Below are 12,613 nucleotides of genomic sequence, written 5' to 3'. Positions count from 1 at the left end.
CCCTGCCCTCCACATTTCAGCAGACAGGACTCCACACTAGGCTTCTACCAGAGGGCTCTCACAACCCGAGAGCTGAGGCACCAAACAGATCAGCAGAGAGGAAGACACCCCTCTCCCCTCAGTGCCCACGACTTTTGACTTTCTGGAGTCCGTGAAACTCCGTGGGAGTGTCTCGTCAGTTTTTCTTCTGTTAAAACCCTTTACAAAATATGGAATTCAGGGGCGCCTGGGTCCCCCAGTCGGTTAAGCATCCGACTCTTGGTTTTGGGTCAGGTCATGATCTCAGTTGTGCGATCGAGCCCCGCGTCCAGCTCTGCACCGAGCTGAGCATGGAGCTTGCTTATTAGGATTTTCTCTCCTCTCCCTCTGCCCCTCTCCCCTTGCTCACTCTAAAAAAAAGTAAAATTTTTTAAAAACCATAAATAAACAAGTTAATTAATTAATTAAAATACGGAATTCAGGCTTTTCCAAATGGCTGCATCTGTGGGGTTTTTTTTGGCTGGAGTCAAGCCATGTGAAGACCTCCTGAGAAAGCATCCGAGGGAGGCAGAGTGGGGCAGAGCGGCAGGGACTGGAGAGAAGCCCAGCACGCTGCTTACCAGCTGTGCATCCTCGCGTGGCCACTGCTTACCCCCCACCTGTAAAACAGGGATAAAAAAGGCCCCCCTCGCAAAGTTGTTGGGGGGCCGGACATACTTGCAAGACACCCTGACTCAGGAAGTGGGCAGTTGCCACAGCCTCTTCTATGCTACCGTCTTGCACCCCAGACACGAAGGGGACCTGGAGCCAACCGTTCGGGCTCCCCCAAGGAGATAAACGGCCCCAGCAAGAGCAGGGCACGTCTCAGCCGCCTCTAAACACCCAGAGCCCAACTCGGCCAGAGGAGGCCTTTATCAGCCGCCCTGACCAGATCAACGAGGAGCCCAGCCCCGCGCACCACGGTCTGCAGCCCGCTCCCCACAAAGCCCAAGCATTTCAGCCCAGGCGGGGGGAACCGGCAACCTGGCCAGCAGAATTCCCCGGGCCCCACCGCGGGCTACGCCGGGGCCCTGGGCAGGAGGAGGCCGGCGGCGGGCCTCCAAGCCTCCGGACTGTCCGCCGCTCGGTCCCCGGCGGCAGCGCCACCTAGCGAGGGCCAGCGTCACCGCAACAGGCAGCAGCCGCCGCCCAGGGCGGGCCGTGGTCGCTCAGGCTGGCGGGTCACACCGGGGCCGGCCGGCGCCCGCGCCCACGAGCGAAGCCCACGCAGCCCCCGGCCTCGTCCCGCCCGCGGGGGCTGACGAGGCGGGGGGCAGCGGCCGACCACGCCCCGGACGGCAGGGACCGGACACTGCACGGCGGTCTCCCGTCGGCGCCCGGCAGCCGTTTGGAGCAGGCACTGTGCGCACTGCCGGGCCCAGAGCCACCGCACAGACGGAGAGACTGAGGCTCAGAGGGGCGGGGATTACCCAAGGTCACACGCCCGGCTGGCAGCGGGGCGGGGACAAGCCTGCGAGCCCCAGTCGCCGCTCGCGGGCTCTCGCCCAGCCGGTAGCCGCGAAGGCCCCACGGGCGCGGAGGCTCGGGGCCCCCTCTCCGCACGCCGCAGGCCCGCCGCGGCTCGGGCGGGGCAGACACGCCGCGGTGAGGAAGCGGGTCCCGCGCGCGGGGCCCCTAGGAGCACGCGGCGCGCGGACACGTGACAGGGGAGCGCCGGCGGGGCTGACGCGCGCGCGCGCACAACGTGCGTAAGCACGCGCGGAGGCGCCGATAGCGCCGGGCCCAAAGCCCCTGGGTCACGTGTGGAGGGCGGCAGGCGAGCACCAGGGGGCGGGCGAGAGGGAGAGGTCACGTGAGGAGGGCCGGCGCCGCGCGGTCACGTGAGGGGCGGGGCGGGCCGCCGAAGCGGAGGGGGAGGGGCGCGCGGCTTCCGGCGGCTGGGGGCCGGCGAGCGGGGGGGCCCCGTCCCGGAGGCGGCGGCGGCGCCATCTTGGCGAAGGGGGGATCAGGAAGTGCGGACCGCGGCGGCGGCGGCGGCGGCGGCGGCGGAGCCCGAGCGGAGGCCGGAGGCTCCCGGCCCGCCGGCCCCGGAGCGGAGCGGAGCGGAGGATGCAGCAGCCGCAGCCGCAGGGGCAGCAGCAGCCGGGGCCGGGGCAGCAGCTGGGGGGCCAGGGGGCGGCGCCGGGGGCCGGGGGCGGCCCGGGGGGGGGCCCGGGGCCGGGGCCCTGCCTGAGGCGGGAGCTGAAGCTGCTCGAGTCCATCTTCCACCGCGGCCACGAGCGCTTCCGCATTGCCAGCGCCTGTCTGGACGAGCTGAGCTGCGAGTTCCTGCTGGCCGGGGCTGGAGGGGCCGGGGCGGGGGCCGCGCCCGGACCGCATCTGCCCCCGCGGGGGCCGCTGCCCGGGGATCCCGTCCGCATCCACTGCAACATCACGGTGAGGACCCCTCGGTGCGCCCCTCCGGGGCCCCTTGTCAGGGACTCGGGGCCACCCCGCACGGCTGCTTGCTCTCCGAGGACCTGGGAGGCCCAGTCCCCCCGGCTCGGGGCTCGGCTCCTTCCCGACGGGTTCCACTTGCTTCTGCCGCTGGAGCTTGTGCCGTGCGCCCGGAGTGTGCCACGGACCCTTGGTGGCAAGGGGCGCCCCGACATATGGCGCCTCGACCGGCCCCTGCCGCCAACCCGCATCCCGAGGGTCGCGATCTGGCCCCCCGCGACTTTGCCTTCCCGCCTGCGAAGGCCCCTTTCTTCCCCTGCTGTCATCGCAGGGCTCCGGGCCTCTGCCCTGAGCACAGTAGCAAGGACCTCCCTGGCCTGGAGCCCTGCACCATTCAGTGATGCCCCCTGGTCGCTCCTACCTTTGACTTAAGACGGTGCCACCTGTGGGATCTCTGCGCCGGCACCTCTCCCGAAGCCCCCCTTTGCTCCCTGAATATTACCAAGTGGGGGTTCGCAGGTGGTGGACTCTTCTTTTTGTTCTCCTCCTTTGGTTCCCCTTGCATTCCGGTGTAACCTCTAATTCTCCTCCTTTTGCCCCAGCTGGTAGCAGATCTGCCACTCCCCTCCTGTGCCCTGGGGTGTCTCCAGTTGCCCTGGGTGGTTGCCTTTCCTGGTGATGTGGGAGGGCCATCCCCTTGGTTCTGAGGAGTAACGGCCCCTTTCTCCCCAGTGAACATCATCCCATGCTAGGCATGCTGAACTAGGAGACACCCTACATGTCTCCTGTCTGTGCATCTTCAGACACCTCTGCAAGAGGGTCAGCGCCGTATAACCTGAGGAGGCTTAATACTGCACGGCAGAGCACTGATTCCGGCTGATCCTACCTGCTGTGATAGCGTTCTCCCTGCCAGGGGCGTTAGGGAGCCAGGGGACAGGCAGGCTGACCGCAAATGCCAGTAGTCTGGGGAGAGACTGACTTGCCAGTTGTGTGGTACTTGGGGGCCTGATTGCAGTTTACGTGGTCCTTGTTTTCTATCCCTTTTCCTCCATCAAACCAGGTCAGGGCGTATGGCAAGCCTCAGCCTGGGTTGGATGGTGCCCCACCAAGACGCATGTCCCATTTCCTCCTTCCTCCACTTTTCTCGCACTAAAAAGTTGAGATTGAAGGACTGGGTGTGGTTCAGTGAGGTGAAGACTTGAGCATCTTTTTTGCGATCGTTTTTCCTGGCACTGAGGTGCTAGCGCTGTGACAGGGCTAAGACCCCCAGTAGAAGTGGGTAGGTTTCCCTGATGTGGGTGGAGACCCCGGGAGCTGATTGTGTTCCTGTATTGAACTTCCAGCTCCTGGAGGGTAGGCTTGCCCCCTTCTAGCTGCCCTTGTAGCGGCCAGAGTCCATCCACTGTCTTCGTGCCCGGAAGGAAGTTAGTTTAGGGGGTTCTCAGTCACACTCCCTGTGGCCCCTGCAAAGGAGACTTGGCCTGAACTGGGCCCCTAGGTTGGGGCAGAGGGGGAGTCTGGTCGGGCTGCCTTTGGCACCGTGGCTCAGGAATGCTGGGAATGCAGCCGCGTAGGCTTCTTCCTCCCAGCCTGCCATGGGGAGCCCTGCAGCCTACGCTGGGCAGAGAGGGTGGCAGGCTCCCAAGGGAGTGATGGGGAGGACTGGCCGTCCAGGGCGTCTGCCGGGAGTGACCTGGTGGGGAGAGTCTTCCTGCTTCCTTCTTTCAGGTTCTGGAGACAATCTAGTTTTTGCCTCTCGTTCCCCAGCTAAAGTGAAAGTGATCTGGAGCCTTTGCTTTTTGTCACATCAGTGTGATTGTGATGAGGGGACCCCTTCCTGAACGGACCGTGGGTTGGAGGAGCGGCAGGGCTGGCGGGCTCTGTGCTGGGAGTGGGAGAACCAGTACCAGCAGCGTGGTGGAGAGGAGACCCCCCCCCCACCTCCCCACCCCCCGTGCACAGTGCGGCTGCATCTGATGCTTGCTCTTGAGGAGAGAGAGAAGCGTTCAGGCTTTTTGGAAAGGGCCCTCTCGGGGACTTCTTCTCTGGGCCTGGGGTTTGTTGGGAGGCTGTTCGGTTAGATAACCTGCTGAGCTGGGCTTTTGTTGGGGGCAGAGGGGGCAGAGGGACTAGGAATGTTGGGGGGAGAGGAGGTAGGCAAAATGTAGCCCTTCCCAGGGTCCCCTGTCTTGACCACTGTTCCTGCTCTTTCCCCTCAGGAGTCCTACCCTGCTGTGCCCCCCATCTGGTCAGTGGAGTCCGATGACCCGAACTTGGCTGCTGTCTTGGAGAGGCTGGTGGACATAAAGAAAGGGAATACTCTGGTGAGGGGCCAGGGTGCTGGGGTGGGGGGCACCCTTTCTTGCTGTGAGGCCCATGTCGTGGAGACACCCTGTGAAAGGGAGACATACCTGGAAAGGGCACATCTTGGGGCAGACTCCCCAGAAGAGGTGTTTTCTGAAGCTGGAGGGAGAGCCTTGAGCCAAACCCAGCGTTGGTCCAGTAAACTCCCCCCAGAGCTACATGGTCCCCAAGATTTAGAGAACTAGGTACCACGTGGGGTTTTAGGAGCTCATCCACACACGCCTGTCCGGAGTGAATGGGGCCGGAGCATTTGACGCCAGCACGGTGTCCCCTACCCCAGCTGTTGCAGCATCTGAAGAGGATCATCTCCGACCTGTGTAAACTCTACAACCTCCCTCAGCACCCAGACGTGGAGATGCTGGACCAGCCCCTGCCCGCAGAGCAGGTGAGCGGCGGGGGGGCTCCGGGGGCCCTGTGGCACTCAGTGACCCCTGTCCATTGAGACACACCCGCAGGAGTGTCTCTCCCCTTCCGGCCACTGCAGACACGTATGCGTGCGTGGCTCTCGGCTTTCCGTCTCCAGACGGGGCGCTAGTGGTCTCACCTCCTATCACATTCACCCACGGGCGTGTCTCCCGGGGTGAGGGGTAGGGGCCTTTTTACTATCAGCGGTAGCAGTGGGCGGCCATCGGGGGCCCGGGCTCCTCGCTGAGACCCACCAGCGTGGCGTCAGTCTAGAGGCGATAGGGAGGGGTTCTTGGGAGAATCGCACCGGGCCGTGTGCGTGGGTGACACACACAGCCACTGGGCGTCTCCTGATCTTTAGCTCATGGCGGGAGGAGGACAGGCTGCCAGTGAAGTCGCTCCCTGGGCTGTGGCTTCCATTCGGACCTGGCTGGCGGAGAGGCTGGGGCGTGAGGGCAGGCGCCCCGTCCCCAGACCCGGGGCTCGGGCAGAGGTTGGAGGCCACGTGCTGGGAGGCCACTGGGGCTCTGATCTCTGCCTTCCCCTCCCGCCGCAGTGCACGCAGGAGGACGTGTCTTCCGAAGACGAAGACGAGGAGATGCCTGAGGTAGGGCTGCCTCCGGGGCGGCACTGCGGGCAGGTCTTGCAGTCAGCAGCATTGAGCACCCGCTGTTTACGGCGCTGTGGCCTAGACTGGGGAGCAGCCAGAGTCGTAGGAGACGGGGCGCCCCCCCACACACACACGGGTGTCTTTAGGCCACATGGTCACGGGTAGCGTCGGGCCTTGCAGTCGGACCCACATGCGCGTCCGGTGTCTGACTGGGGAACTTGAGCTGATCTCCCGAAGCTGCAGTTTTCGCACTCGTAAGACGGGATCATAACGACTACGTGGGGTTGCTGTGAACGGGCAGCCAGGTGCCGTGCGTGGACTGCGCCCCACGGCGGGTGATAAGCGCGAAATCCTCTAGATCTGGTCTCTGAAAACGGAGACGCGCTCACGGAATGTCACGCAGCGGTCAAGAACTTGAGCTTCAGGGCCACTGGAACGGGAGTGAGGTCGTGCTGCGCCTTGGGTGGTGGGCGTGATGGTAAACCTGGCCGACCTCTGCCTTCCCGTCTGGGGAGCGGGGCTGACGACAGAAGGGCAGCGTGCAGGGCCTGGTACAGCACCTAGCACGTGACGGGCATTCCAGGGGTGTCGGCAGCCAGGGTGACCGCGGGGGCTGGTAGCCACCACGTTCTGCCGGAGTGAGCAGCCCGCTCCATGGCCTTGGGGTCGCTGCTTCTGTGGGAGGTGGGCAGCCGGCGCACCGCCCCACGCGCAGTGAGCTAACTGCTTGCCCACCTGGAGCAGGGCGAGCGAGGGGCTCGTTCTGTTCTTGATCTCTCCCACCTCCCTCGTTCCCATGTCGGGAGCAGGTGCCTCCGCGTGCCTGATCCAGGCCCTGCACAGACGGGGCGGGCGGGAGACTTCTTCTGACCCGGGTACCCGCTAGACCCGGAGTCCTCAGAACTCCTGGGAACCCTAGTGACCCGGGAAGACGTGAGTTTTGAGTCACAGCGTCAGGCCAGAGTCCTTCCAGGAATTACTGAGGAACTCTCGCTGCCCAGGGAGAGTTTTAGGGACGGCTGGAGCAGGGTCATTCTAGGGAACAAGACGGCTGAGTCCCTGCTTGCCTTCCCCGGGTTCTTGTGTGGTTCTGCTGCCTGAGACCTTCAGATCGTGGAGGGAGCGGGGCTGGGACTTGCTCCAGAAACGGAGGGGCACTGTGTTCACCAGCCTGCCGGACACACGGCTGTTCCCTCGCCTGCGGCTCGGGATGGGGAGAGCGGCGGGCCATCTGCACAACCCGTGCTGGTTCTTTCCTCTCTCCCACCCTGCCCCGCGCCTCACCCAGGACACGGAAGACCTAGATCACTATGAAATGAAAGAGGAGGAGCCAGCTGAGGGCAAGAAATCTGAAGATGACGGCATCGGAAAGGAAAACTTGGCCATACTAGAGAAGATTAAGAAGAACCAGAGGCAAGATTACTTAAACGTACGTGCCTTCTCCGGGAGAAGTGGACGGGGGTTGGTGGGTGCTGCCTGGGAGGTGGGGGTAGGCCCTGGCACGTCCGTCTGGGGGGCAGACGCTGCCTTCGGGTGGGCTGTGGTGTGTCTGAGCCTGGCCTGGTCCAGCGCACCTGCCCGGCTGCCCGGGCGTGTGTCTCCAGAGCGCGTGTGTCCTCTTCCGGGCAGGGCGCGGTGTCTGGCTCGGTGCAGGCCACTGACCGGCTGATGAAGGAGCTCAGGGATATATACCGGTCACAGAGTTTCAAAGGCGGTGAGTGTGTGTCACGGAGGGCCCTCGAGAAGTTCTGGGGTATGTGAGAGTTCGTGAACCTTTCAGGCCACGAACCCGGCGCCTCGAGCCAGTGGCTTAGACTGGGTGCATGTCCGTGTGGGGTGGACCTGGAGCCTTTGATCTCTGTTCTGTCAGCCTGGGAGAGGGGGTGCATCGGGCTCCTCGCCCCTCGGACTTTCCTGACGACACGTGTCATCTTCCCTCTTCGCAGGAAACTATGCAGTCGAACTCGTGAATGACAGTCTGTACGATTGGAACGTCAAACTCCTCAAGTGAGTGTGGACGGGGCAGTGGGTGGGGAGCGGCCCGGGGGAGCTGGCGCAGTCTCGGGGCCCCTGGGCTGGGACCAGGGGTCTGAGCCCACACTTCTTACTTCAAAGAGTCGACCAGGACAGCGCTTTGCACAACGATCTCCAGATCCTCAAAGAGAAAGAAGGAGCTGACTTCATCCTACTTAACTTTTCCTTCAAAGTAAGACTTCCCTCTGCAGCCAGGCGCCTTCCTTGCCTTGTGGAGGGCAGTCCTGGGGGGCGCGGGCCCCCTCTGATGTCGTCTCTGTCTTCCTCGCAGGATAACTTCCCCTTTGACCCGCCGTTCGTCAGGGTTGTGTCTCCAGTCCTCTCCGGAGGGTGAGTGGCTGAGCGAGGGCGGAGGGTGGGGAAGGGGCGTGCAGCTTTTGTCCGGCACAGCCGCCTCCCTGACCTTCCTTCTGCAGGTACGTTCTGGGTGGAGGCGCCATCTGCATGGAACTTCTCACCAAGCAGGTGAGCCTGCTGCTCACTCCGGGCCCGGCCTGGGCAGGGGGGGCTGACGTCAGCGTTGATGCCGGGGGCAGGGCGTCACGTGGCCCTCTCGTTCTGTGGGGCAGGGCCTGCACCCACTGCCCCCTGCCGACAGCTGCTGGCTCCTCCAGGAGCGCAGGGCAAGGCCCCCTCCCCACGCAGCTGCCCTGGGGCCAGGCGCAAGGTGCCTCTAGGAAGTCTCCTGACCTGTGTGCTCGTCGCTCCCCGTTCCCAGGGCTGGAGCAGCGCCTACTCCATAGAGTCTGTGATCATGCAGATCAGCGCCACGCTGGTGAAGGGAAAAGCACGAGTGCAGTTTGGAGCCAACAAAGTGAGGAGCCAGGTCCCGGGGCTGCTTGCGCTCAGGACCGCCGGGATGAGGCCTCTGGCTGGTGCCTGGCCGAGCGGGCCTGAGAGCGGGGGTTGTGGGCACAGGGCCCCGCGGGTCAGCAGAGCACCGCGCCGGGGCGCCGGGGTCTCTGGCCGGCAGTGGGGGGAGTGGGGGGCACGGCCAGCCGTGTTGACGGCGGTCTCCTGTCCCAGTCCCAGTACAGCCTGACGAGAGCACAGCAGTCCTACAAGTCCCTGGTGCAGATCCACGAGAAGAACGGTGAGCCACGGCCAGGGCCCGAGACGTCACTTGCTGCCGGAGAGCAAGAGCCGCTCTTTCGGTTCCTGAGCCTTTACTACCTGTTAACACCCTGCCTGCCCGTTCTCCAGAGAAGGGCTGGAGGTGGTGACGTCCACTCCCTCCCTGCCCAGAAAAGCACCGCCAGCCCGTAATACTTGGGGGGGAGGGGGGCTCGGTGGCTGCCCTCTGCCCGAACGCCCTTCCAGAAAGCTCATGTCACCGTGTCCTGTCACGGCAGACAGTTCCCCAGTCCCCGCACTGGGAAGGCCTTGCTAGGATCTTCCCACCCATGACCCTGGAGGTGCCCTTGGGGACCGGGCTGGGAGGGTGGGCTCGGGTCTGCGCCCCGCGACTGTCTCCTGGCTTCTCTGCAGGCTGGTACACACCCCCCAAGGAAGATGGCTAACCCTGGAGAGCCGTGCCCCCCCCCCCCCCCCCCCCCCCCGGCGCCACTGGACCAATTACCTTTGAATGCTGTATTCGGATCTCACGCTGCCTCTGTGGTTCCCTCCCTCGTTTTTCCTGGACGTGATAGCTCTGCCTATTGCAGGACAATGATGGCTATTCTAAACGCTAAGGAAAAAACACAGTTCCAAGTACTCAAGACTGACTCACAGACCAACCAACCACCTGGCTGGAACCCCTGCTAGCAGGCATTCTTACAAAAGGAACTTTCGAGCCTCCTTATATTGCTGGAAACTCAGCTGTGCTCCAGACTAGAACCTCCTTACCTATGCTATGGATTTTTAATTTATTTTCTCTTATTTCATGTACACTGCTTTTTTTGGTTACAGTGTATGATGGATGTGTATGAAAAAAAATGTATCTTTGGGAAAACAATTACAGTTTGTTAATTTGAAGATGCTGGTCTTGACTCATCTTTCTTTTTCTTCCCACCTCCCGCCCCACCCTCGTCCCCCCCTCGCTGCCTGGGCGGTGGGGGAGGGGCAGGGCCCGGCAGCTCAGAGGAGGGGCTGCACTTTGCTGCTGAAGCTCGCCTGGCTTGCCCCCCAGGTTTCTCCCGGAGGCCCCCCGGAGCGACTGGCACTTGTCCCCTCGGAATGCAGAGCCTGGCCCACTAAACCACAGCGGAGCAGGCTGGAATGATGCCCTTGATGCTTAGGACGACTTTTCTTACCTAGTCACAGATGTTTCCAAATTTCTGAGAAAAAGAAAGTGAGGACGGAGGCTGGAGAGGCCGCTTCAGAGAATTGCTTCCAAATGAATGGAGGGGTGGGGGATGTGGTGCTCCCTGGCTCCCCTCCCTCAGAAAGGCCTCTGCTGGCCCCGAGTGACCTCTTGGACCTCTCGCTTCGTCAGGCTTGTGCAGAAAGATGGGCAGAGCCCTGAAGCAAGTTGTCTGGCTTGGAGAATCATGGGTTCTTTGAAGCTGCTCGCCTGAGGTGGGTCCTGCTGGAAAGGTTAGCTTCCAGGGGCTTGTTCGGGGCACCGAGGGCCTCCCCCCGGCTCTGGGAGCTGCTGGTCAGGGGAGAGGGGGGTGGGAAGGCTGTGCGGTGCTGTGCGGACCCGCAGGGTCCAGGTGCTGCCCGCCTCCTGGCCAGTGAGCCTGCTCCGGGGCCCCACCTGCCTGCAGCCTGGGTGGTGGGCCCGGCGAGGCTGGCCAAGGCTGGTGTGGGGGAGGCCAGACTCGGGGCCCTGGGCTGCGCACCTGCAGCACGCCAGCCCTCTGTCACGCTGTGTCGGAGACCCTGGCCGTTCACACTACCCCCCCCCCCTTCCCTGGGGGATCCTAAGTCGCTTCGGCACGGGAGAGGTAGCCGGCTCGGACTCTGCGCACAACCACCTGATAACGGGTACTGGTACGCACGGAGGCTGAGATAAAAGAGGGGCCCCGGGGGGGGGGCACGCCACAGAGCTGGAATCTGGGTCTCAAGGCCTCTGTGGCTTTCTTCTGAACTTACCACCAGCCCTGGCTGGAATGTAGATTGTGTTTTTAGTAATGTGTACTGTGAGCTGTCCTCTGTATAATGTATTTTGTAATGTATTTTTCTCATCTACCAAAGGATGAAACAAATAAAATTATTTAAATAGTTTGGCTCTAATAAAATTAATTTTTTTTTAAGATTTATATTTAGCTAATCTCCACACCCAACGTGGGGCTCAAACTCAAGACCCCGAGATCCAGAGTCACACCCTCTATTGACGGAGTCAGCCGGGTGCCCCCCCAGTACAACTAAAGGAACGGTGGGGTCCGTGTCCACCGGCACGAAGAGAGGCGCAGCTCCTGGGAGTTGGGAGCACCGAGTGGAAGAGAACCCTCCACCTTTTCCATCCAACTCAACACTCCCCTTAATGACCTTCATGAAGGGTTGTAAAGGACGTTACAAAGCACAACAAAAGATTCAAGGCCCTAACATCCTGAATCGATGCTCTTCTCTCCACTAGGAAGACAAGGAGAGACGAAAAGCTCCTCAGGTCACTGCCCTACACCTCGACGTGGGGCTCGCGGGGGGCAGCAGCTTCTAACCCCACTGCAGCAGGTCTGACGAGGCAGGGCTGGGGAGGGGGGCTACAGAGAAGGATGGACACCCCACCTCCTGAAACATGCCATTATTTATTCACCAAGGTGATGCCTCTCTTAAGTGCTCCCTGATTCTTCTCTGGAAGGCCAAGAAAACCGAGCGTGGGCCCCTCCGTTCTCCGGCATCTCAGGGCAACTTCTGTCATACTCTGGGGGTACACAGAAGAGACGCGGGGAGGACCTACTGGTGGCCTCCGGGCTTGGACCTCGTGGAAGCTTCCTGGGTGTGGTACAGGCAGAGTTGGGGAGCCCGTGACACGTGGAGACCTCTCTTCTGAGAGGTGAGCTGGGGGCAAGGCCAAATGAGGGTCAAAGCAATCGTGGGCGCCGGTGGCCTCTTCACCCCCAAGGCCTCAAGAGTGCACTGTGCTTGAGGACAAGGGGGACAGAACGGGACAGAGAAGGGGCATGCTGACAGTCGCCGCGTTACTTAAACTCGTCAAACATCAGGATGTGTGACTGGAGGAGCGAGAATTAGTCTCAGTGGGAAGGGGGCCCCCCCCATAACCTCAGCTTGTTTCTTCAGCAGAATGCCAGGTCAAGGTGCAACATCCGGGCCCAGGCGGCCTGCCCGGGAGCCCCCAGGGCGGGCGGGAGGGAAGACAGTTAGATACAGGGCAGTTGCCTCCGAGGTCTAAGCACCAGTGATTTTCCCTTTGAGGATGCGATGGATAACCCAGTATGAACTCCCAAGTGTCTGCACAGCACAAGGAAAGCTGGGTGGCCCGCGGTCAGGCCGAGGAGGAGAGGGGGGCAGCAGTGGGCGGACAAGTCTCTACCGGACGGGGCAGGCTCCCCGGGCAGGCTGACCCCAGATGGAAGTGCTGTGGACGTGGGAGGGCAGAGGAAGAGCAGATCAGAGGAGGCCTTACTCCTGTGGCTCAAGTTATGGCAGGGATCTGGGACTGCACATTGTCCAGTGGGAAATTCCGAGCACACGGAACTGCTCATTCGACTCTGCAGTGAGCACATTAGCTGGAGGGCTGGCGGCTGAAAAGCAGAGGACTTTGCCCGCTGAGCAAGCCGTTCCTCCATGCTGGGAGGGGGGCCGGCGCCCTTCTCCGAGGCCTTCCCTCACTCGGGCCCCGCCGTCTGGTCCCCAACCCCGGGGCCACCTGAATGCATGAAA

The 12,613-nt window shown here is 62.4% G+C and overlaps 1 protein-coding gene across 3 annotated transcripts; it reads left to right on the top strand.

The window, feature by feature from the left end:
• The first annotated feature begins 1,916 nt into the window (after positions 1-1,916).
• UBE2Q1 (ubiquitin conjugating enzyme E2 Q1) lies at positions 1,917-9,802 on the top strand. 3 transcript variants are annotated; one of them, XM_021682012.1, is made up of 13 exons: positions 1,921-2,415; positions 4,635-4,739; positions 5,060-5,164; positions 5,741-5,791; positions 7,083-7,223; positions 7,424-7,508; positions 7,741-7,801; positions 7,910-8,000; positions 8,100-8,158; positions 8,245-8,293; positions 8,547-8,642; positions 8,855-8,921; positions 9,317-9,802. In XM_021682012.1, the coding sequence occupies exons 1-13, from the start codon at positions 2,089-2,091 to the stop codon at positions 9,346-9,348; spliced, it is 1,269 nt and encodes a 422-aa protein (XP_021537687.1). In that variant the 5' UTR covers positions 1,921-2,088; the 3' UTR covers positions 9,349-9,802. The 3 variants fall into 3 exon arrangements, with proteins under 3 accessions (XP_044772178.1, XP_044772179.1, XP_021537687.1); XM_044916243.1 differs by lacking the exon at positions 9,317-9,802 and having other exon boundaries at positions 1,917-2,415; positions 8,855-9,263; XM_044916244.1 differs by lacking the exon at positions 5,060-5,164 and having other exon boundaries at positions 1,919-2,415.
• The last annotated feature ends 2,811 nt before the right edge of the window (positions 9,803-12,613 follow it).

Source organism: Neomonachus schauinslandi, chromosome 6 (assembly GCF_002201575.2).
Source record: "Neomonachus schauinslandi chromosome 6, ASM220157v2, whole genome shotgun sequence".
NCBI classification, from domain to species: domain Eukaryota; kingdom Metazoa; phylum Chordata; class Mammalia; order Carnivora; family Phocidae; genus Neomonachus; species Neomonachus schauinslandi.
The sequence above is the reverse complement of the archived record's forward strand: the minus strand, read 5'-3'. Positions and strand labels throughout refer to the sequence as shown.